The sequence below is a fragment of the Mirounga leonina genome, unplaced genomic scaffold (assembly GCF_011800145.1).
Source record: "Mirounga leonina isolate KUSES-001 unplaced genomic scaffold, KU_Mleo_1.0 Mir_151, whole genome shotgun sequence".
NCBI lineage: Eukaryota > Metazoa > Chordata > Mammalia > Carnivora > Phocidae > Mirounga > Mirounga leonina.
This window is the reverse complement of record NW_023270377.1, coordinates 59,013,213-59,037,992: the sequence shown is the minus strand read 5'-3', so window position 1 is coordinate 59,037,992 and position 24,780 is coordinate 59,013,213. Positions and strand designations below refer to the sequence as shown.

Sequence of the window (24,780 nt, the reverse complement as noted above, 5' to 3'; positions counted from 1 at the left end):
CTATATATATATATAATTGTCATATATATATGCCAAAAGGAGACTATCTGAAGACTGCCCAAATATTTGATGATATTAAGGAATTACTGTTAATTTTTTTAGGTGTGATAAGATTATATTCTTAAATCATTAAAGAGAGTTTTCATCTTTTAGACACACATTCTGAAGTATTTAGAGATGAAATGATATAATGTCTGGGATTAGCTTACAAATAGTTCTGTGGGAAGGGAAGATGGTTATAGATAAAACGAGATCAGCATGAGTGGATAATGTTAAAGCTGGATAATGGGTATATGGAAGTTTGTTATACTAATGTCTACTTTTGTATATGTTTGAAATTTTCTGTAAATAAGAACTTTTAAAAAAATAGGCTTAGGTAGATGAATGGATAAAGAAGATGTGGTATATATATACAATGGAATATTATGCAGCCATCAAAATGAATGAGATCTTGCCATTTGCAACGACGTGGATGGAACTGGAGGGTATTATGCTGAGTGAAATAAGTCAAATAGAGAAAGATGTGTATCATATGACCTCACTGATATGAGGAATTCTTAATCTCAGGAAACAAACTGAGGGTTGCTGGAGTGGGGGGTGGGGTGGGAGGGATGGGGTGACTGGGTGATAGACACTGGGGAGGGTATGTGCTCTGGTAAGCGCTGTGAATTGTGCAAGACTGTTGAATCTCAGATCTGTACCTCTGAAACAAATAATGCAATATATGTTAAGAAAAAAAAAAAAAGAAAATAGCAGGAGGGGAAGAATGAAGGGGGGGAAATCGGAGGGGGAGACAAACCATGAGAGACGATGGACTCTGAAAAACAAACTGAGGGTTCTAGAGGGGAGGGGGGTGGGAGGATGGGTTAGCCTGGTGATGGGTATTGAGGAGGGCACGTTCTGCATGGAGCACTGGGTGTTATGCACAAACAATGAATCATGGAACACTACATCTAAAACTAATGATGTAATGTATGGTGATTAACATAACAAGAAAAAATTTAAAAAAAAATAGGCTTAGGTTTAAAACCCACATCTGCAACTCATAATTTTTGTGATCTTGAGCAAATCCCTGAAGCTCCATGAGTCTCAGGGGGTTTTGCCTGTAAAGTAAGTATATCTTCCCAGTTTACCTTACACAGGTTGTTGGACCATATTAAATATGTATGAAGTTACTTTGTAAATTGCTACAACATGTCAGCTGTGTTATTATTATTGTTATTATACAGCTAGTTTTCCTGCTAAGAAAATGTATAGCCTTTTCTGCTTCAGCAAGTAGTATAGTTGTCCCATGTACATTATATCAATTAAAAAGCTCTGGAGTAAGAATATAGTTACATGGTCATCAAGGGTATTTATTAACTAGTTTGAAGTAATATAATTACAAGAATTCATTTGAAAAATTTTTAAATATAAATTTCTCATACCCTAGCCAATTAAATGTAATATAGACAACTATGCTATTAATTTTTTCACTATATAGGAAGAATCCTGATTTTGAATTTTCCTTGATTTAAAAATTGCTTGAATTTCACATATTAATAAGTATTTCAAATTACTTGCATTATAATATACAGAAACCTGATTGTTACAATGCTTTCTCTCCTTTTGTTTTCTAGTTCTGACTTTATCTCTCCCTTTCTCCCTTCCTTTCTTCCTTCCTTCTTTTCCTGCCTTCTTCCCTCCTTTCCTTCTAGCACTTTATTGTGAAGTATAATGCACAGGGGAGAAACATGTGTAAAAGAAATGTACAATTTAGTAAGTGGTTATAAAGCAAACACCTATATAACTACTTGCCAGTTAAAAAAAAAAAATCGAACATTGCCTGCACCCCAGAACTCTGCATGCCTTTTCCAGCTCAAATCTCTTCCGTCTCTTAGGTAATCACACTCTTGACCTTACTAGTATTCACTTCCTTGCTTTCATTTATAGTTTTACCCCCATGTATAATTCCTTAACAGTATGATTCAAATTTTGCCTGATTTTGAACTTTATATAAATAGAATCATACAGTAGTTTTCTTTTTTGTGTGTCTGACTTCTTTGACTTATTTTACATCTTAAAGATCCATGCATATTGTTGTCTGTAACTGTAGTTCATTCACTTTGGTTATTGTATAATCTTTTCATTTTATAAAATTATCATAATTTATCCCTTCTATTGTTGATGGACATTTGAATTATTTGCACTTTTTTCTATTACAGACATTCTTGTGCATGTCTTTTGGTGCACCTCTCTATGCATTTCTATTGGGTATATACCTAAGAGTGAGCCAACAACTTCATAGACAAACAGTTTTCCAAAGTGGTTATACCAATCACCACTTTCTCTGGTAGAATGTGAGTGTTTTTGTTGCTCCACATCCTCATCTATACTTGCATTGACTTTTAAAATGCTTTCTTTTAAAATATTATTAGTACAAAAAACATAGATAAAATAAGTTTACTGTTTATTACCCATATGTACTTGTAATTTAAACATCTGGGTTTTGTTTGAGGAGTGTGTATGTGGGGTAGGGGTGTATAGGAGTATTACAGAGGTACATAAACTCTTTCTGGTTATTAATGTCTACTTGCTAAATTACAGCCTCCTACCTAACTACTACTCTGAAGACTAGAAAAAAAATAATATAGCTTTAAATAAGGAGAGAGGGCCGCCTGGCTGGCTCGGTCAGCAGAGCATGCAACTCTTGATCTCAGGGTCATGAGTTCAAGCTCCATGTTGGGCCTTTGAGCTTACTTTAAAAAAGAAAAAAAGAGAACATTTTTGTAATTTTTCATTCATAGTGATAATAAACCTATATTGAGTGATAACTTAGTGACTGCTATGTGCCAATCGCCGTGCTAATAAGTACTTAAGACATATGAACCTACTTAATCCTTATAACAGTTTTTCCCATTTTTTAACAAACGAAGAAACCGAGGCACAGAATGGTCAAGTAACTTGCTGAAAGTTGACAGCTGGTGAATCTTAGAGCTGGAACTGAAGCTAGACAGTCCAGTTCCACTGGCTCTAATTTGGAAACAGTTACTAACTAGAGCTCCTGCCCATATTGGTGAACTTTGGATAGAGTGACAGTAGTCCTCCAGCACCACCATGTTTCACTCTCAGGGTGGCTGAACTGGGGCTTGAGATGTAGGCGAGAGGGGTTGCTTGAACTTCAGAACAGGTTTGTTTCCTTTCACTCGCTCCAGAAGTTGGAAGCTGACGACGCAACATGAGAATCCTGACTGGCACAGGTACAGGTTTTATGGGAAGGGATGAAACTTTGCCTTCTCTTTTCTCTAGTGTTGTCAGGGCCACTCAGCCTCCGTCCCCTTTCTGGTTGGGGCTTGAGAGGAAGATGCTGAGAATGGGAGGTAGGAGGCAGTAGAGTAGACTTTCTACTTTACCTCATTGTCCACCAATGTGCAGCACATTGTTCTTTAGAAAAACTACATTGTAAATGGCAGCAACATTCCCAGGGTAGCTCAGAAAACCCATAATGTAGCTAAAATAGTAGGTGCTTGCAGCTGAATTGTTTCTAGCTTTTTGTTTTCATTGCAGATGTGTAGTATTTCAGTTACATTATAGGCAAAGGGGTAGCTTGAGAACTTAGCCACATTGTTTATGTAGGCAAATGCTTTCCAAACAGCTAAGACCACATATTTATCTTGGTGTAGAACTAACTTTATCCATAGTATAGATTGATTACCTGAATACTGTGCTTGGAGAAAACTGTACAATATGCATTTTTTTATAGTAAAGTGAAAATCATCTCTAATAAGATAGGGAATCATTTTCTATGGACACACTGTCACTGGGACCAAATTTTAATTAGCTAAGATAGCTTAAAAATTCTAGCAATACAAAAAATTCATCTGTTTTTCATTTGCCGTACATGGGACTTTTATTTACCAACCTACTTAAGACATTGAAAAATATTCATGTAGCTTCCTGAGCCACTTGTAGATCTCCAGACTTGCGTGGCAAAAGGAATATAATTAATAATCTGCTTCAGGCTAGGATAATTCAAAAGGAAATGTGCATTACTAATACAGCAGAGCCCATAAATTCTCAGTGTCAGTTTGCCACTTGTGGCTGAAAATTGCAGTCAGGCTGGTTGGCTAGAGGCAAAGAGACTAGAGTTAAATAATATTTATGAGGTCTGAAGTTAGCAGTCACCAAACCCAAATATTGCTAGTCTTTCAGATTACTCAGTGAGGTCAGCATCATCTAGTCATGGCAGTGGAGTTGAGAGTAGTGTGGATTTGGCAATTATGAAACATTAGTTATAAGTCTAAATTCTGTCCATGTCAGTCCCCTGCTACCCCCTTTAAAGGATTATATAGCCTTCTTATTTTATATATCATCTCCAAACTCTCTACCCCACACCATAGTGCAAAAATCTCGCTGCCTAAGGTTTTATAAGGCAAAGGTGGGAAGAGAACTCCCCTCACTCTACAGTGTTTCTCCAACATTTCCAGTGTTGAACTGCCATGAAGACCTCCTGCCTGTCTGTACATCATCACCGTGGCCAAACCCCAAACACGTTTCAGATCCCGGCCGGCACCTAAACTTCACGCTGCTCTCAGAAACAATTAAGTGTCCAGCCCTGTGCTCCAGTGTACTTTTAGGAGTTTGACTTGCACAGTATGTGAGCAGCTAAAAGTCTGGACCCCAGGATCACTCCCAAGAGGCACATGTGGTTGTGAAATGCAAATGAGACACGTGTGAATAACTAACTGTATGGTTCCACTGTCAAGAAGCAGGAGTCCTGGGGCTGGCTGTTCCTAGCTCATGGCCCAGGAGCAACTGCAGGTCAATGCTCATTTTAAATGGTTGGGTTTTTTCCACATATAAACAGCATCTAGATTTAAAATAACCCTTCCATTTCCTACACTTCTTAGAATTCTCTAGGAAAGATACACTTTTTTTTTTTTTTAGTGCTGGTTCAAAGACTTTTAAAACTTTTTATTATTGAAAATTTCAAATATAGGGAAAAGCATATAATGAACTCCATGCTGTACCTATGGATCAGATACTTTTAATGGAAAAAATTAGTCATTTTTTTTCTGTCATCTGTATAGCATCATGATTTTCCAAACTCATAGGTGGAGTTGGAAGTAGTATTCTGAAACTCATGAAAGAAAATACATCAGGAGAACATTTGATTTAAGGGAGCAATAGAGGGTTCTCCCCCTCTTGCCCCTCTTCTGCAACTTTAAGACATAATTGCTCTTCTCAGGGGGAAGTCAAACTAAATACGAGAGGATTCTAGGAACTAGAGCTACACAGAATCCTTGTTCAGAAAGCTGGCAGATTGGTTTTAAATTTATTTTTATTTAAAGTTCCTGGTTCTCTTTCACTGTTATAAGACCAGGGGAAGTTTTGTAATTGTGCCATTTGCTTGATGCATTCAGATCCTCGTGTACTTGTGGGCACAGTTATAGTTACATAAAGGCTGAATCGAGACAGGACCCCAGCACTAAAAAGATTTAGGGTCTCTCCAAGCCAACCTAGACATGTAATCCAAAACAAAAGCAAGACTAAGCTATAAAATTAGATAAGTATGGATAAATAATTCTAAAAAGCTCTATTTTCCCCCTCTCCTCCCTGCCGTGATTAGGTCATTGCTTTTTGGGGGAGATATTTTAAATATCAAACCCTTCCAAAAAAATCTGTCCCTTTTTTTTGATGTCTTTAGTTTACTGGCACTTCTAGCACCTGTTAGCCTACCCAGCCCAGCACTTCATATTTGGGAAGAGGGAGGGTAATTTTGGGGAGAGACAAAGTAAGAGAGGTGAATTGGCAATGATGGAAAGAAAAGTCTAGTTAACCTATCAGGCGCAACTTACTTCTTTCTAATGGTAAGTGTATGAGTCTGTATGTAGGACTTTTTAAAATGTTAAGTAGCATAAACATGTGACACTGGAGTATTTCGATTTTTTAAACAACTTTTTAAAAGAAAAATTTAATTATTATACAAAAATAAATTACTGTCCTGTATTTAGGTAGAAAATATAATGGAAAAAAATTCCATTTATAATAGCAAACAAGAGGGGCACCTGGGTGGCTCAGTTGGTTAAGCAACTGCCTTCAGCTCAGGTCATGATCCTGGGTCCTGGGATCAAGGCCCGCATCAGGCTCCCTGCTCAGCAGGGAGTCTGCTTCTCCCTCTGACCCTCCTCCCTCTCCTGTTCTCTGTATCTCATTCTCCCTCTCTCAAATAAATAAATAAAATCTTAAAATAAATAATAGCAAACAAGAATATAAAATACCTAGGACTAAACAAATAATAACAAATATATAGGACCTGTGTGAAAAAAAAATTAGACTTTTACTGAGGGACGTTTAAAAAGACTGCAATACCTATGAAGACATCTTTTTTTTTTTTAAGATTTTTTATTTATTCATTTGAGAGAAAGAGCGAGTGAGAGCAGGGGGGAGGAAGAACAGGAGCGGACTCCCCACTGAGCAGGGAGCCTGACACGGGGTTGGACCCCGGGATCATGACCTGAGCTGAAGGCAGATGCTTACCCGATTGAGCCACCTCTGAAGACATCTCTTAAATAAGGCAACTAAGTATTTTAGAGTCCTATTCTCCCTAAATTACTCCATAAATTCAATGTTAAGCCCAACTGGGTGGCCAAAAAGACTTTAAACAAAGTTGAAATGCAAATGGCAAACTGAAAAATTTGAAACAATAGAGTACACAAATGTTTAATGTTTCTAATTCACAGAACACTCTTAAAAATAAGTAAAAAACAACCCAAGAGGCCTAAATAGAGATTTCACAAAAGAACATAACTATATAAAGAGATCTTCAACCTTAGTAGTACCTGAAGAAAAATAAGTAAAAGCAAGATAATAATTTTTCATTTATCAAGCTGACAAAGATTTTAACATTATTTTTTTTTTAAAGATTTTATTTATTTATTTGAGAGAGAGAGTGAGAGAGAGAGAGCACAAGAGGGGGGAGCGGGAGAGGGAGAAGCAGACTCCCTGCTGAGCAGGTAGCCCGATGCGGGACTCGATCCCAGGACTCTGGGATCATGACCTGAGCCGAAGGCAGTCGCTTAACCAACTGAGCCACCCAGGTGCCCCGATTTTAACATTATTAATATTGGTGAGGGTGTAGGGCAATTGGCACCATTGGGAATATAAATTGCTATTATGTGGAGAGCAGTTTTGCAAATGGCAGAACTCTGCATATTTCTTTCCTTTTTTTTTTTTTTAAAGATTATATTTATTTATTTGATAGAGCACAAGCAGGGGGAGTGGCAGAGGGAGAGGGAGAAGCAGACTCCCCGCTGAGCAGGGAGCCTGATGCTGGGCTCCATCCCGGGACCCTGGGATCATGACCTGAGGCCAAGGCAGATGCTTATCTGACTGAGCCCCCCAGGCAGCCCTGAATTCTGCATATTTCTTAACTTAAGAATTCTACTACTAGGAACTTAAGCTAAAAAGAGTAATTGGTCAAATATGCAATTGTATTTGTAAAAAGTATATTATGCAAGGCAAAAAAAAAAAACTTATCCAAATGCTTATCATTGGTTAAATAAAGTGCTCTGTCACCCATCCATATAAAGGAACAATATGAAATCAATAAAACAACCCAAGAAGCCAAAAAGAATCCTGTAGATCTGTATTTTTTGGTAAAGACGGATTATCTTCCATATATTGTGGAGAGAAGTTAATTGCTTTCAAAACAGCAGCTTTGGGGTGCCTGGGTGGCTCAGTCAGTTAAGCAGCCGGCTCTTGACTTCAGGTCAGGTCATGATCTTGGGGTCATGAGATTGAGCCCTGCATTGGGCTCTGCCCTAGGCGTAGAGCCTGCTTAAGTTTCTCTCTCCCTTCTCCCTTTGCCCCTCCCCCTGCTTCTGCACTCTGTCTCTCTCTCTCAAAAAAAAGGCAGCTTAACAAAACTCCATATACAAACTGAATATTTATGAAATATGATAAATTAATATAAAGTAAAATATATTATTGGATACTTAGAGAAAATTTTTTTTTTTTAAGATTTTATTTATTTATTTGACAGAGAAAGATACACAGTGAGAGAGGGAACACAAGTAGGGGCAGAGGGAGAGGGAGAAGCAGGCTTCCCTCGGAGCAGGGAGCAGGGACCCAGATGTGGGGCTTCATCCCAGGACCCTGGGATCATGACCTGAGCCAAAGGCAGACGCTTAAGGACTGAGCCACCCAGGTGCCTCTTAGAGAAATGTTCTAAAGTGTGTTGGCTAAATGTTAACAGCAATCATTTTTTTTTTACTGTTTCTTGCTTTTTTAGTATTATAAAAATGTTTAATACCACACATGTACCATTTTCATAATAAAACAGAACAAGATAGGGGCTTTCCATGGACTCTGGCTCATTCTGTGTGGTTTCAGGAGAGGACAGAGCACATCCACTCAAGAGAATGACCTTTGAGAAGTGGGTTCAGAATGAAAAAGTTAATGCTAGACGCTGTCTTTTTTTTTTTTTTTTTAAGATTTTATTTATTTGACAGAGAGCAAGAGTGAGAGAGGGAACACAAGCAGGGGGGGCGCGGGAAAGGGAGAAACAGGCTCCCCGCTGAGCAGGGAGCCCGACGCGGGGCTCAGTCTCAGGACCCTGGGATCATGACCTGAGCCAAAGGCAGACGCTTAACGACTGAGCCACCCAGGCACCCCAAGACGCTGTCTTCTTCACAGCTGCCAAACACCCACTAAAGAGCTTTAGTTGCAAAGACTGTATGTCACTTCCATACTTGTTATTAGAAAGCGCTTGATTCATATGGAACAAAGTGGTAGGATGATTGTCCAGAATAGTATTGTGGCACACTGAATAGCCAAGTAGACCAAATCATCCTTTGGTCAGACACAATGTAAAGGTCAGTCATGACAATGAAAGAGAAAGAGGGCTGTGGAGTTGCTGTTGGTGAGCTCACACCTGTTGTTTCTGTGTTCCTTACAAGGTTATTTTGACTCAGGCCTGGAGCAAGATGATTTGCAGCTATTCCTAAAAGCTGGTTCTGCTTTTCTTTTTTCTCCTCCTCACTTCCTAGGAGCCATCAGCAGGTGAAGATAGGATTGTTGTCCACAGTGAGGGCTGTGCCCTCGTTTGTGCTGCTGTGTATTTTTATAGACACCATACTCCTGACCCTATCCTGAGGCCCAGTCTCATTTGCAGCTGGGCTCCCCAAATTTTATTCTTTTTTTCAAATGAAAAAGTTTTCATAGATTTCCATCTAATGCTTTTTAAAAAAAATATATTATAGTTTGGTATCTCAGAAATCTGTCCCTGTGGGTGTTCACTTGGATTCTGAAAATAGAGCTAGGTCTTGAAGTGGTTTCCGAATAAATAATGAAACATGTGTTCAAAGTCTGTAACTCTTCCTTCTGCTTAACCACATCCTAGATAACCCGCCAATGGTAAGTGTCATTTGTGTGAATAGATTCTCTAGTTTTAGTTTTCAAGGCCCCCCTTTTTTTTAATTCCAGCTGTCTGAATGATTAATGTGACTAGGAAAATACTGTTGACCCATTTAAATCATGTCAAACAACATCCATTGCTCATCTACATAATGAAATACACACTGAACATTATATCTTGAGTGTGGGAGCCAGTGGACTACAAAATAATGTTTTACTCATGTAGCTTATAAAATAAAATATAAGACATTACGACTAATCATAGCATTAAATATTAAACTATTCAAATGGTAACTGTCAGTGAAAATCACCTGTAAACCAAAACAGCTAATAACATTTCTGCTTTAGTAGTTAATTAGAGAAAGTGGGGGTGGTTGCATGCAACAGTGTGAGTTTAAGAAAAGTCTTTATGTCAAAGCATGTTTTAATATTATTTGACTATTGTGAGATTTGTTGTGTATAATTGAATTTTTTCAATTGTTAATCAGTGGTTGTGAAAATAAGTTTGCTGAAAAATTAGAAAAAATTATTTGACATTTTTATCATAGTTTCATTAAATTGGTCCCTGAATAATTTTAAAGGCAGCTAATTTATAGTTGAAACTATTTTGATCAATGATCAGATAACAAAGATAAGCTTTGACTGCTTTTGAAATATTTAAACTTTATAAGGACATCATTTGCACAGTGTTTAAATAAATGCAAATTTTAAAGGCACTGAATTTAGGCTATCAGGTTTCCATGGTTACACCTTTCCAAGTTATTTTGTGTACTATGTAAATAGGTCTGTGAGTCACTGATAATTATTTGTTTTTTTGTTTGTTTGGTTAGTAATTCTGTGTTTAGCTGAATTTAATACAGTTCACATGGCTTGCTTTGGTTTATGTATATTTTGGTGTTTGTGATTGACAGTGATTGAGCATTTCTTATGGAGTGCTTGCCTTTTTTGTCATAAATGATGTATGTTGCTGGTGCTTGACATGTAAATAAGTTCTCCTGTATCACTGTTTAATAAACAGGAATTTTTATGCAAAGAAGACTTCTTGGTACATTTAAACAATAAGGTTTGGTGAGCTCTGGAATATCTCTATTAAATAATTGCACACTGAAACAAATATATTTGTAATTCTTACAAACTAAGTTCCCAAGTTTACCAAGGACAACGTAACTATGGATAAGCACAATATGGACTGAACACAATTTAGTAACAGAATAAAGATAGCATTCTGCTCTCTGTTTTAAAAGATTTTATTTATTTTAAAGATTTTTTTTTTTTGAGAGAGAGGTGAGTGAGTGAGAAAGCAAGAGAGAGAGAGCACAAGCAGGGGGAGGGGCAGAGGGAGAGGGAGAAGCAGACTCCCCGAGGTGGAGGGAGGCCAACGTGGGGCTTGATCCATGAGATCATGACCTGAGCTGAAGGCAGACGCTTAACCGACTGAGCCACCCAGGTGCCCCTTATTTTTATTTTAGAGAGAGAGCATACATGTGTGCATGTGCACAAATGGGGGGGGAGGGGCAGAGGGGAAGAATCCCAAGCAGTCTCCCCACTGAGTGAGGAGACTGACTCAGGGCTGATCTCATGACCCTGAGATCATGACCTGAGCCAAGATAAAGAGTTGGCCACTTAATCTGACTGAACCACCCAGGCACCCCCTTTCTACTCTAACTCTTAAAATTGCTTGTGATACTGAGCTTTACAGGGAATCTTAACTGCTAAGTGGAATCTTTCTACAACATGATTTCTCCTATCTCACCTTTTGCACAGATATAAAAACTATTTCATGTACTAATGTGTTTGGAAGGATATGATTCTTGAGAAAAGCTGGGGTCTTTTATGCCTCTGAACGGAAGAAGAGATTTTCCTTAGACTTCACCGTTAGCCATCAGCATTCTGGCAAGGTCTCCCCAAGAACTCTGAGAAAAATGTCAAAATTAGGCTGTGCATAATTCATCCTACTGAGTTTGAGTCTTCTCTCAATACACTACAATCATGAGATGCTATCCAGTTTGTGAAGTATTAATACATCTGCAGTCTCATTTGATGGTCAGGGTGGTCCTGTGATGAAGGCAGGATAGGGCCAGTGTTTTGGATAGCATGGTTTTTAGGAAGCAGCTCTGGGACCCAACCTAGGATCTCATGAATGCTTTGTGAATTAGCCAAAGCCCATTTTGTAATTCAGGCTGGTTTCTACCTACTGATTAGTCCATTTTAGAGTGCCCTCCCTCCATCACACAACCAATGATCGTAATTACAATTTATCAAGTGCTTACCCTGTGTCACTTTCCATACCTCATGTCATACAATTATCCTAGCAACCCTGTGAGGAAGGTATTATTATTCCTGTTAACAGATGAGGAAACTAAGGCTTGGAGTGTTTAACTAACTTGTGCAAGTGAACCAACTATTGTTCAGAGAAGGAAAATCAATTTAAGCAAGAACTCAAGTAAATATCCTATGGTGCGTTCACAAGCCAAATATAAAATGTTTTAAATGCCACACTATTTCCTTCTTTTTACCTACAAATTTGCTAAGTTTTATTTAGACATTTTAGGGTTGCTTTTCTTTTTGTAATACTCTACTAAGAGTATAGTTCAAGAAATGTTCAGTACACCTCACATTAGACAATAAACGTTTCAAATATACACATCAAATATTTTAGTATTGTGGTTATATTGAAGACTTTGGTCTAAAAATGAGATAATGAAAAAATAAATAAAAATGAGATGATGGATTTGTCATTCCACCAAGTGTGACTAATCTTGGTCTGCTAAAGTTTTCAAGTAATAATACATTTTCAGACATGAGAAGCAGCCTGCTTTATACAGATAGAGTATACAGATAGAGTACATGTTTTGTTAGGGGTGATGTAATAGTTTTGATTTTTTAAAAAGATTTTAGTTACTTATCTGAGAGAGAGAGAGAAAGAGCGAGCGAGCTGAGGGAGGAGCAGAGGGAGAGGGAGAAGCAGGCTCCCCGCTGAGCAGACAGCCCTGATGTGGGGCTCAATCCCAGGACCCCAGGATCATGACCTGAGCCAAAGGCAGATGCTTGACCAGCTGAGCCACCCAGGCACCCCAATTTTTAATCTTTAGTACAAAATTAATGATTTTATAGTTGAGCATCCATAAAAAAAAGACAAGGGTCAGTTTGTAAGTATTCCCCTTTTAAGCCCGTACCATTTTAATACATTGCACTTTTTGCATTAATGCCTGAAGCTATGGAGTGATTATTCACATGGTTAACTAAGTCCATACAGTTTAATTGAATATAAAATTTTTTGTGGCAACATAACTACATCAGTCCAAAAAGCTACTTTTAAATAATTTGGAACTTTTTCTTTTACTACAGAGGCTACTGTTTATTTTCTCTTTATTTTTCTTGTGAAAATAACCCTTTGGTGAGTGATCTTGGCTCCTATTGTCTTAAATCTATGTAATCTCAACTGCAGAAGGTTAGAAATATATTGTTTTCCTGGGGCTTTAGCTTCCTCACTTTGGGTTGTGATTACTGACCTCCCTACCTACCTTCCACTCCTATTACCTGGTTACAGAGCAGAAACAAAACTCCCACATGTGTCAAAATACCAATGGTAGAATTTATATTTAAATGTTTTCTTTTTATGTCATGCCTTTCACTTTGAATTGTACTGTGAAAACATTCTCAGAAAAATATTATGATGTAGCGCTGGTTTTTTGGGGGTTTTTTGGGGTTTTTTTGTATTGATAGTGCAGCTTTGGTCAAAGCTCTGAGCTATTTTATACCAATTGTTTGCATAAATGACCTTAAGTGATTCATTAAAGGAGAGAAAGAAATACATCCAACAATGTAACTAGAGCATGTTGCATATAGAATTCAGGTGACAGTGTTGTGGGATGAAGACTAAAATTACACTCTTTTCAAATGCTTTAATACAGAAATATTCATGTTAAAGCCATGCCTTTGATCACAAACCTTAAGTCCCACTGTCTTCTATTACAGGGTATTTTTATCCAAATAACTAATATTTTGAGTAGTGTTTTACATGACAGTAGTATTTATGAAGGATTTTTTTAATTAAAGAAGGACTTTCTTACTATATCATTTTTTAAAAACTCATGATATTTATTTTTATATGAACTTTCTCTAAAGTTGTATTCCGTGTATGATTTTGGTGAAATTGTTCTTTCTGATTCTTATTTATGTGCTTTAATATAAAATTTTTCTGTTCCTCTTCTTTAGCCAAAGTGTGTGGTAACAGGAATGCCTCTTTTGAGAAATTTGGAAGGTTGAAGTTTGCCAGATGTTCTGTGCTAACCTAAAAGTGTGCGTTCTCTGGGTATCAGGACTGTGTGGGTTTCTTTCCTGTTCCTTTGATGGAATGAACATTTGCTTTTGGTTCATTTTGGTGGTGGTGGTATACTGCTACTCTAATCAGAGTTTGCCTTTTATTCCGTATTTAAACTATATCACGGCATCCAGAAAATCTGGCAGAGAAAATGATATTTTGATGACATTTTCCACAGGGCTCAACTAGAATGAATTATTACATTTTAACCACAGCCCTAATAAACAGTTCCTTTATTTCCCCTGGAAAGACACAATATTTCTTTGTCCAAGAAGTTGCCTGAGTATATGTATTGTTGAAGTGCTAAAAAGCTGCTTTTCTCTAAACTTTAGCTGGGAGACAGTGGGATTTTCTAAGCATATACTATTGCAGTGTGACTCAATACTTTGTGATTATAAAAATGAATTTAGATTTAAATTGTGAAGTAAACATTTTTTACCCTAAATGGAGAAGTTTCACACAACAGCCCCATTTCCTTTTACACATCAGTCATTTCTGTGTAACTTCCATTTATCCATCAAATGATTTGCTCTCAGTTTTAGATTTTGAGTTCTTACTGTAATCTTTGACTCCCCTCCCCCACCTATGGTTGGGCCAGCCTAAAGGAATTTTTTTCTAGGCCCACAAACATAAGTCTATTTTATTAACTAGGTTTTATTTATTGATACGTGTTTCTAGAGTAGGATGGGGTGTTTTTGTCTTCCAAGAAGAGGGGAATGCTTTTTTGTTTAAATCACAGATCCCTGGGTGCTGGTAGTATACATTAATGGATAATCACATATTATCCGATTGACTTTTGTAAAAAAGAAAAGGCAGTATTTTCCTAACCCCATTTCTGAGCTTGTCATTGTCATTATACTCTATCATTTGGTATTGCTAAATTTTTCAAAAGGAGGAGGGATGTAGCGTGGAGCCAACTTCCTGATGGAGCCTTGGGGAAGGTCATGTTTTGCTGTGACCTGGGCATCATTCTTGAATGTTGTTATTATTGGAAGAGGGTGCCCTCAGGCCACCGCCCTTCCTTTCCCCAGAAGTGCTCTAACCATGGCAGACTTTCCAGCTCATCTTCTCTAGAATCAGGACTCCCAGGCTTTGGTTTATGGCTTGATGACGAGTTCTGACATCCACAGGCTAGTATCGATGAAGACGACTGTCTCACCTTCATCTGACTACTTTGTTTTATTGGCAGCGGTGGCCTGATTCTATTTTAATCTGAGCACGGTAAAATCTCATAGCAATTGCAAATTTAGAGCTTTAAGCAACTAGGACAAATGTTTATGTTACAGTATAAAGTGATTTGTGTTTTTTTTTATTCACTTAAACTATTTTACACATTTCTTTTTTATTTCTGTGGAATCTTTGTTACTGTTTTAGCAGTCTTAGCTGTGAATAACTTCAATGACAACACTATTGGATGTCAGGTAGAATCTTTCTTTCAGACAAGTGTTCATGCCAATATATTTTAGACTTGACTTTATACTTTATTTTGAGCATTAAGGAAAAGAATCTGTTTTCCAACACCTGCATAACTGTGCCTGCATCCTCTTTAGAAATGTTGTTTAATAAACACTGTTGCTTTATCATCCAGAGGCTATTGCTAAATGCTGTTAATTAGGCAAGAAGAAAAAGGAAAAAAAGTGTTTTTTACGGGTTTGTAAAACATCCACTCTTCTTCTTGTCGTGGTATCTTAGCTTGAAATCCAGGAAGCAATGGTGTATGGTGTCCATATCCATGATTTCCTGAATTGGAGAAAAAGTGTGGAAAGCATCTGGGGAAAAGAAGGCTCTTTACCAGCTTGTTTCCTGTAAGCTCAATTGGAAGACCTTGTCTGTGCAAATAGATTTCAAAATAGAGCCTGCCCTTTGACTGTCTCCATAATTACATGGCTCACTCTGTATTTTATTTGGCAGCCAGGGCAGTTAACCCCTGGAAGGAAGGGGCTGATGGCATGGCCAGCTTGGCTTCCCCGACATGTCCATGGGAATGAATAAACCACTGTTTGGAGAAGCCCATAGCTAAAAACACACCAGAACAGTCTTCAACTGAACTGAAACTTAAAAAACAAGTTTAATAATGTTTATTATGATTGGTTTAGAAACTTACTTTGTCCTCATTGTGTAAATTGTAGAGAGGTATTAATTGTTTTAAAAAAATTGGGGAGTTGGGGGAGTTCCTGTTGCTTTGATGTAATCAACATCTGTCAACAGAATGAATTTGCTTTTGTTTAGTTTCAAGGGCCCTTGTCCTTTAGCTTTGCCCAATCAGGATCTGCTGCAGCCTGGGGCATTCCCTGAGCTGATTTTCTTTTTTCTTCAACAAATGCACAGGTTATTTCTTGTGCAATGTGAGCTTCTCTTCTGCTTTATAGTCTCCTTGAAATGGGAAGGAACCCTCAATCGTTCTCATTTACTTTTAAAACAGGTACATCTGAGTACTAGATTATAAAAATCAATGAGAGTTATATCAAGTGATGCAGACTATTTAATTTTCCTTTCACAACATTTGTGCAAGTTATCAGACCTATCAAGTAGATAGTCCGTGTTTTAGGTCAAGAAATATAAGGCATGGATGCATTTGCAGTGTTCCCTTTTGGACTTGAGCACACGGTGCTATAAAAGCCCGTGCTCCTACTCTAGGTAATTGGTTGGAGTCCATGAAGTGTGATCTTTCTGTGGCTCTAAATCAGCACTTCGAAAATGTATTCCTATGGTACAGTCCCTTTTGAGCCTACTGTAGGAAGCAATATTTCTAAACAGTTAAAAATACCTGTTTGCTATCACAAAGTGAGTTACTTTTTTTTTTAAGTTAATGTGTAATTTAAGCAAATCATTTGGTTTGAAATTAAAATTATCAATGACTGTAAGAGCCATATTTGAAAATGAATTAGCAAAACATTGTTTTCTGTCTTAGTAATCATAAATCATTTAAATCTGGCACGCATTCCCCCCTTCAGCCAAAATAATTGCCTCCATTTGTAAAATCAATTAGATGCTGATATGCTATAAATAATAGTTTTGTTACTAGGCTTTGGCATTTGATCATTATGAAAAAATATATTCGGGCAGACATTTTACAGAGTATCTTTTAAATTACGTATTATCTCTGGTTGACATTGTTAACTAACATAAAGTAATACAGGCTACTTTATTGTGTTGTTTTCTACCCAGATATTTAATACCTCTGAAATGCACCATAACCGAGGGTTGATGCCCTGCCACAGGCGGAAAGTGCTTCCCTGGAAACATACAATGAAAAATATAGGTGTTGGTAGCCCACACTTGAGTACAAATATACTTTGTTCAGCTTTACAACTGCTTAAAATAATAAGCATTTTCATTGTCTCTTTGAAAGTTCATTCAGGCCTCTTCCTTAAAAATACTTGTTGGCCAAAAGAAAACTCACATTTTCAAGGAGAAATCGGCTTAATTAAGGGTCATTAGTAGAGGTGCACAGAAAAACCCAGGGCTCAGTGGGTGAAATGGAAGTGTTTCATTATGTGGTATAGAATGCACGAGCAGATAACAATTAAAATGGACCCTGAGTAAGAGGCCAGTAAACATGGGCATGTTGCGTGCAGCAACCTTAGTTATTTAAAATGCATTCCTCCCTCCGTCATACTTGAATTCTGTAATCCCACCTTTCAGACTTAATCTGTAAAGGGAAATAAAATGCAGTTTTTAGAAATTGATGTTATTCCCAAATATTTTCACATTTAAAACCTTAACTTAGATTTCTACTGCAAATACAAATTTAAAATATGAAAAATGTGCTGCAGGATCCAGAGGACATATACCAATTTCAAAAGACATTCAGGCTGCACAGTGTGCTTCTCCATGGAGTGAAAGAAGCAGTTGCCTATAATTTTCGACACTCAGCTGAAACTAGACACTGATAGAATTTTTGTGACACTGAAAATAATTCTTACTATTACCTTTGATAACAGCAAATATTCTAGTATTTATAACAAATAACGTATAGACATACTGCCCAAGGAAACCCTATGTAGAGTTTCTGTTACATAATCGACAGTAACAACACTCACTATGATCACTCTTTGAAGATCAAATTAGTCCAAAGCAGCTCCTTGCTGATCTGGGGCTCTCATCTCCTGAGGTTTCTGATGATTTTCAGCTTGTACCTCCTTAACTTCAGATTGGTCAGCTTGTCCCTGGCAATGGTTAGTACACACCTGAAACTTGTTTCCTGAAAATAGCTATAACAAAAGGGGGTCTGGGACGCCTGGCTGGCTCAGTCGGTGCAGCATGAGACTTGATCTTGGGGTTGTGAGTTCGAGCCCTATGTTGGGTGTAGAGATTACTGAAAAATAAAACCTTGGGGTGCCTGGGTGGCTCAGTCAGTTAAGTGCTGCCTTTGGCTCAGGTCATGATCCTGGGGTCCTAGGATCGAGCCCCGCATCAGGTTCCCTGCTCAGTGGGGAGTCTGCTTCTCCTTCTGCCCCTCACCCCGCTCATGCACTCTCTCTCTCTCAAATAAATAAATAAAATATTTTTAAAAAATTAAACCTTAAAAAAGGGGGTGTGTGCTGTGCATCCTGGGTAAATTGTGGTGCCCAGGAGACAGAGAGGCCAGTCTTATGACTAATGGAAGCCTGGCTGGTGTCCCTGCCTCTGATGATGGATGTCATGCATTAAATTAGCTGTAACATTGACTGCAGAAAGTTGAAAGTTAGATACAGTTGTGATATAGTATCAGCAGTGCTTTTATTTATTTATTTAATCGAGATACAGTTGACATATAATATTTGGATTGTATCAGCTTTTGGTGTACAGAGCACTGCTTTTATAAAGAAAGGAAATAAAAGGAAACCCAACACACCTTTTCTAGAATGGTCTGTAGCAGTAACTGTAGTTTGGTTATCCTGTGACCCTGAATATAATGGGTACTGGAGAATTTTATTTTATCCACTCTGCATTTAGGAAATTTGTTAACTACTATTTATTTATTACGGTATGATAAACAAAATTGAAGATTTTGCCCCACCTCTTTTTTGCCACATTAATTGGAGGACCATTATCTTCTAAAAGCCTGTATTTCTTAAGCCCATTTCTTCATTTCACCTGTGAAAACACTAGACTTTTTTCCTGGTTTGTAATGAATAGTTAGTGGAATAAACACGGTATGGTACCTTATTATCCTGTTACCTTGTGACAGCGTTTATAGGGTGTCTTTTATCAGATTGAAAGAAAAGATTTTGCTTCAAATAAAAAAGTATCATATGAAAGTGGAATTTCTGAGTACACTGCAGAATCGTAATTGTCAACAGATTGGATATATTCAGGCTGTGTTCCCAATGTTTAGGTCGTGTGTGGGTGTGCCCACATCTTTTCAGCAGTGAGCCTATCATTTGGCAGGACAGGTACATTGGCAACACTGTTCATCCTTGAAGCGAATGTCTCAAAAGCCTCAACCAGATATCCAAGTAGAGGCCTGGTGACTTCATGCCTCAAGTTTAAGTACATAGAAAAGATTCCCCCTATAATGACTGTCTACTTGAACTTGATAATGCTGATAAAGATGATCTCTCTTTCATGTAATCAGCTGCATTGAAAAAAATCTTCGTGAGTCCTAAAATTGATCGGCGTCTGCATCATCCCATTGCCTAGGAGGTAGCATGACAGTCAGATGCTGCTGAACGAAGGCACAAATGTCAGGGCTAACAGAGACCTCCCTCAAAGATGAGAAAATCCAACTCGCTCATTTTCCTAAGTCTTCTGTATCAGTGGGCAGTGTCTGAAGTGCTCAGCATAGATAGAGCTCGGCCACAGGAAGTGCTTAGCCAGTGTTCACTGTTAATGTTATTACTCGAGGTCACATAGTTAGCTCTTGGCAGGGCCAGGAGCAGAACCATGGTTCCAAGGTGCCATCCGCTGCCTTTCGCTCTGGCCCATTTTTCGTCATGCATATCACCATCTGATACAGTCTAATGGATTTGTTTTGCTTCTTGTCTGTGTCCCACCATAGAATATAAGCTCCGTGAGAGCAGGGACTTTGTCATCTGGTTCACCCTGCATCCGGAGCATGGCATACAGAGGAGCTCAGTAAGTAGTTGCTGAATAAAAGAATAAATAAATTTAGAGGCCCGCAGGTAAACCTGTTGAAGAGTTGAGAAGGGAAAGGAAAAAAATGAATGTTTATGGGGCACCTGCTTTTAAGATGGTTTACTTATGAATGTTATCTCAGCTCACAACAGTGGAGTGGTGAGGAGAACACTGCTGTTCCCGTGTAATGGTGAAGAGCATGGGGCTCAGAAGTTGGGTAACTCAGATCTATGTGCCTTCAAAGCTCATGCTATCTTCACTACTACAGTACCTCCCAATTAGATCAGATCTACGAATTTTCATGAAAAGTTCCTTCATTCTAAATGTTGATCCTATGATGTTTATTTTTTTCATTTTTTTTTTAAACTTTCCTTTAGGGGTGCCTGGATGGCTCAGTTGGTTGAGCAGTCAACTCTCAATTTTGGTTCAGGTCATGATCTCAAGGTCCTGGGATTGAGCCCCACATGGGCTCTGTGCTCGGGGGTGGGGGTGGGGGGAGGCTGCTTGAGGATTCTCTTTCTCTCTCTCCCTCTGCCCCTCCCCCCGCTCGTGTGCTTGCGTGCTCTCTCTCTAAATAAATAAATCTTAAAGCACACACAAACACACACATACACACACAAACCAACTTTCCTTTAAATCTAATCCCTGAGGCACCTAGGTGGCTCAGTCCATTGAGCATCCAACTCTTGGCTTTGGCTCAGGTCGTGATCTCATGGGTCATGGGATCGAGCCCCACGGCGGGCTCCCCACTCAGCAGGGAGTCTGCTTGAAGATCTGCTCCTTCTGTCCCCCCCCCACTCTGTCTCTCTCTCAAATAAATAAATAAATCTTAAAAAAACCCAAAAACTAATCCCTGAAAAAACCACATTCTATAGGAAAGCATGCTATCTACTAGAGCCCCTGCGCACTGTAGGAAGGCAGCTTGGAGTGGCAGGCACAGTCCTTGATTTGGTTTTACGGGATGTGGAGCCCAGGCCTTCCAGTGACCACCAGAGGTGTGAGTCTTAGTTCCTTATCCATAAAATAGTGACGTTAATAGCTGCCTACCTACCAGAGTTGGTAAGAGATAATGTATATAAAGCACCTAGCTAGCCCTGTGCTTCATCAAAGAAAGTGGCCATTAAATGTTAACCACTATTATTGTTACTAATTCTATTAGTGTTATCCTTATTAATAGTAATCATAATGCATACTTTCCTCAGAAGGGAAATACTTGTGAGCTTGTGTCTTGTCTGTGGTCCTACCTGGGATGGAGTTGGGGAGCCTGGAGTCATAGATTTTTTTTTTTTTAAGATTTTATTTATTAATTTGACAGAGACACAGTGAGAGAGGGAACACAAGCAGGGGGAGCGGAAGAGGGAGAAGCAGGCTTCCCGCTGAGGAGGGAGCCCGATGCGGGGCTCGATCCCAGGACCCCGGGATCATGACCTGAGCTGAAGCAGACGCTTAACGACTGAGCCACCCAGGCAGCCCCTGGAGTCATAGATTGATTCCGCCTAAGTCTTTGCTTTAGCTGGGACCCATGACCACAGACTGCCAACCAGCTTCTGTCAGCCACCTCACCGAAGCATGTGTTTGCTCAGCGAAGGGGGCTTGGCTTGAGAGAGTGGATGGATTACATCAAACCCATCACCACTTTTGGAAAAATAACCTAGATGCTAGTAACTTTTAACAGTTTTGTGATGCCTTTTATGTTTTCTGGGTGTTTCCATGTGTGTCAGGTCATTTTTCCTCGTGTATGAGAAAAATAATATACTTTGTGGAGGCAACTTGATGTGCTTTCCCACAGCTTTGGCACTTACTGCATGTTCCTGGGGAAGTTACTTACCTTTGGGTGCCTCAATATCCTCAACTGTGGAATGCAGTAGAAAGTTCTCATTAAGATTAAGGAGCTAACGTATGTAAAGTGCCTAGGACAATAAGTGACACGTAGTAAGTGCTCAATATTAGAAGCTATAATGGAGTGCACGATTTCTTTCTCATTAAAATCTTTTTAAGTGTTCTTGAAGGAACTGTCATTTATTAGGCATCTACTGAATGCAAAGTGTTTTCACATACTTTCATCCTTTTTCACATATTCCAGTTAATTCTCACCTGAGCCTCAAGAAACTTGATCAGGGCCACACAGCTAACAAGTGGGGCTGAAGTGAATGTTCAGGCTTCTGCTTTCCAGCTGTCTGCTTTTCCTAGGTTACTGCCATGCCCCGTACACCAGTTGACAATCCTAGAGCTGGTGGTGGTGTCTTCAGGGAAACGTGCAAGCGTCAGGGAATATGTACCTGCCTCTATCAAACAACTTTTGATTTTGATTTTTTTTTTAGATTATTTATTTATTTATTTATTTGAGAGAGAGAGAATGAGAGAGAGCACATGAGATGGGGGAGGGTCAGAGGGAGAAGCAGACTCCCTGCTGAGCAGGGAGCCCGATGCGGGACTCGATCCAGGGACTCCAGGATCATGACCTGAGCCGAAGGCAGTTGCTTAACCAACTGAGCCACCCAGGCGCCCAACTTTTGATTTTTAAAAGAAGTGATATTTCTGCATTTGTCTAGTATTTGGAATTGTTTAAAATAACACTGAAACACCTCTGTAAGTTTGATTCAACGCTATTACATTCAACTTTATGGAAGAACATAACCGAGTGAAACGACCTTGAGTCACTGACCATGGGGGTTTGTTTGTGTCCCTGCCTTTTTTCAGTTCACTTGGAGATCTTGACTTTGGAGGCCAGTACTCACCTGCAATTCGTGTTTCTGTTATGTTTCACAGCTGAAATGTTACTCTAGGCCAGTAATTCTCAAACTTAGGTGGGCATCAGTCTCCCCGAGGGCTTCTTGCAGCACAGGTTGCTGGCCTCATCCCAAAGTTTCAGTCAATAAATTGAGGGCACCCATAATTTGCATTTTTTCCCATGTGATGCTGATATGGTGGTCTGGGTACCACATTTTGAGAACCAGTGCTCTGGACCAGGAGTTGACAAACTTCGGTAAATGACCAGATGGTAAATATTCTAGGCTTTGTGGGTCGTACAGTCTCTGTCACAAATACTCAACTCTGCCGCTGTGGCTCGAAGGACTGTAAGTGAATGAGTGTGACTGTACTTACGGGCATTGAAATTTGAATTTCATATAATTTCACATGTTACAAAATATTATTTTTCTTTTTTCTTTTTTGCCCATTTATAAATGTAAAAATCATTTTTAGGTTGCGGACTATACAAAAACAGGCAGCAGGCCAGATTTGGCCTTTGGGCTATAGTTTGCCGACCCCTGACATGCAATTGTGACATGCTGGGGAATTTTCAAGCTATTGTTTTAATTATAAAAGTAATGCATGCAGGTGGATGGTTTAAAAAATCTAACAGTGGGGCTCCTCGGTGGCTCAGTCATTAAGCGTCTGCCTTTGGCCCAGGTTATGATCCTGGGGTCCTGGGATCGAGCCCCGCATCGGTCTTCCTGCTCCGCGGGAAGCCTGCTTCTCCCTCTCCCACTCCCCCTGCTTGTGTTCCCTCTCTCACTATGTCTCTCTCTGTCAAATAAATAAATAAAATCTTTTAAAAAGTTAAAAAATAAAAAATCTAACAGTATAGAAGAAAATAAAATGAATCAGGAAGACTTCCTCCCCACCCCAGGCCTAATCACATGGCCCAAAAATAACCACTATTGATGAATATCAATTTTCAGAAATTTTATAGAGATTTACAAGCTTATATAAATGTATACATTCTTTCTTACATCAGTGGACTTTTTATACATATTGTTCAGCTTTTGTCTTTTCCCTAATAATGTATTGTGGCCTGTTTACATATCAACACATAGAACTAAATGCTTTAGCTTATTCTCTAATAGCTTCATAGTTTTCTGTTGTGTAGATATACCATACTATATTTCACCAGTCCCCCACTGAGGGACATTTGCATTATTCCCCATTTTTTTCTACCACAAAGTGAGGGTATGTCTTACATCCATTATTGCATAATATCTGCAAGGTAAGGTCCTAGGAGATGAGTTGCTGAGTCAAACGATACACGCATTTAAAATTTTGATAGCTATTTCTAAATTCCTGTTGTGGGCACTTTCGGACCCTACATTCATTTTGCTTCAGGGTCACACCCTACATTTCTGGTTTTTAGTCTTTATCTGACTTGAGCATTCATCATAGTGAATTTCGGTATAATGGCTCGCTGCACGTGAACTTAACACAGAGTAGTAATCCTATCAAGGGCAAAAAGTGCAGCTGGCCATTTGCCCATGGTTCTTGAAAGGAAAATGGCTTTAAAGAATATAAAGCCACCCAAGCAGTGCCCTGAATCTAGGGTCATCCTGGACATTGCTGGGGAAGGTACCACAGCAGAAATTGTTCTTTTCGCAGACCTGGTACTTAGCGGATGCTTCTCTATGTTTGTTTCCCATCAGAGTGGAGTTTTCCATTGTCAAACATTTATGTAAACATAGTATTAGCCAATAAATGTGCTGTGCTATTATTGTACTAGAACTCAGGATATCACCGTTTTCCTTTCTATTTGGGGCTTTTCCTTTCTTAGCCACTAAAGGATTAGGACAATGATTTAACAGACAACAATGCAACATCTTAAAATGTAGCACTGTGTTAGGTTTTTTAACTTAAAATATGCCCATTTCTGCTCATAGGTTGTCACAGAATTTTCTCTTCACCACTCAGTCATATCTACTTACACAAGCAGTCCAGCAGTCAACAAAGAAGAAATTTCTTTTTCCGGAGACAAAGAGAGATTTCCCACAGTGTAGTTTTGCCAGCTGCAGTTTCTTCAGCTCACCCAGTCCCTGAGGTACCGTACTGCCCTATTATCTGCTGCTTTTTCCAGCCAAGATGCAGCTTAACCGCAGAAGCGATCAAATGTCTTTGCACCTTTGATTTCTGAGCCATTTGAATCATGATTTTTAAACTTGGTTTGTGATCTAAAATCGTCATTTGAGAAGCTATAACATCCGCAGTTCTATAACATTATTATTATTTTTTTT

General features: G+C 38.8%; 1 protein-coding gene across 4 annotated transcripts in view; it reads left to right on the top strand.

Moving 5' to 3' along the window:
• Window positions 1-24,780, top strand: part of METAP1D (methionyl aminopeptidase type 1D, mitochondrial) — an 83,531-nt gene that overhangs the window by 41,538 nt on the left and 17,213 nt on the right. For all 4 annotated transcript variants that reach the window (XM_035007769.1, XM_035007770.1, XM_035007771.1 and 1 more), the window contains one exon: window positions 24,430-24,587. In XM_035007769.1, the coding sequence (XP_034863660.1) occupies window positions 24,430-24,587 (158 nt within the window). The remainder of the gene's footprint in view (window positions 1-24,429; window positions 24,588-24,780) is intronic.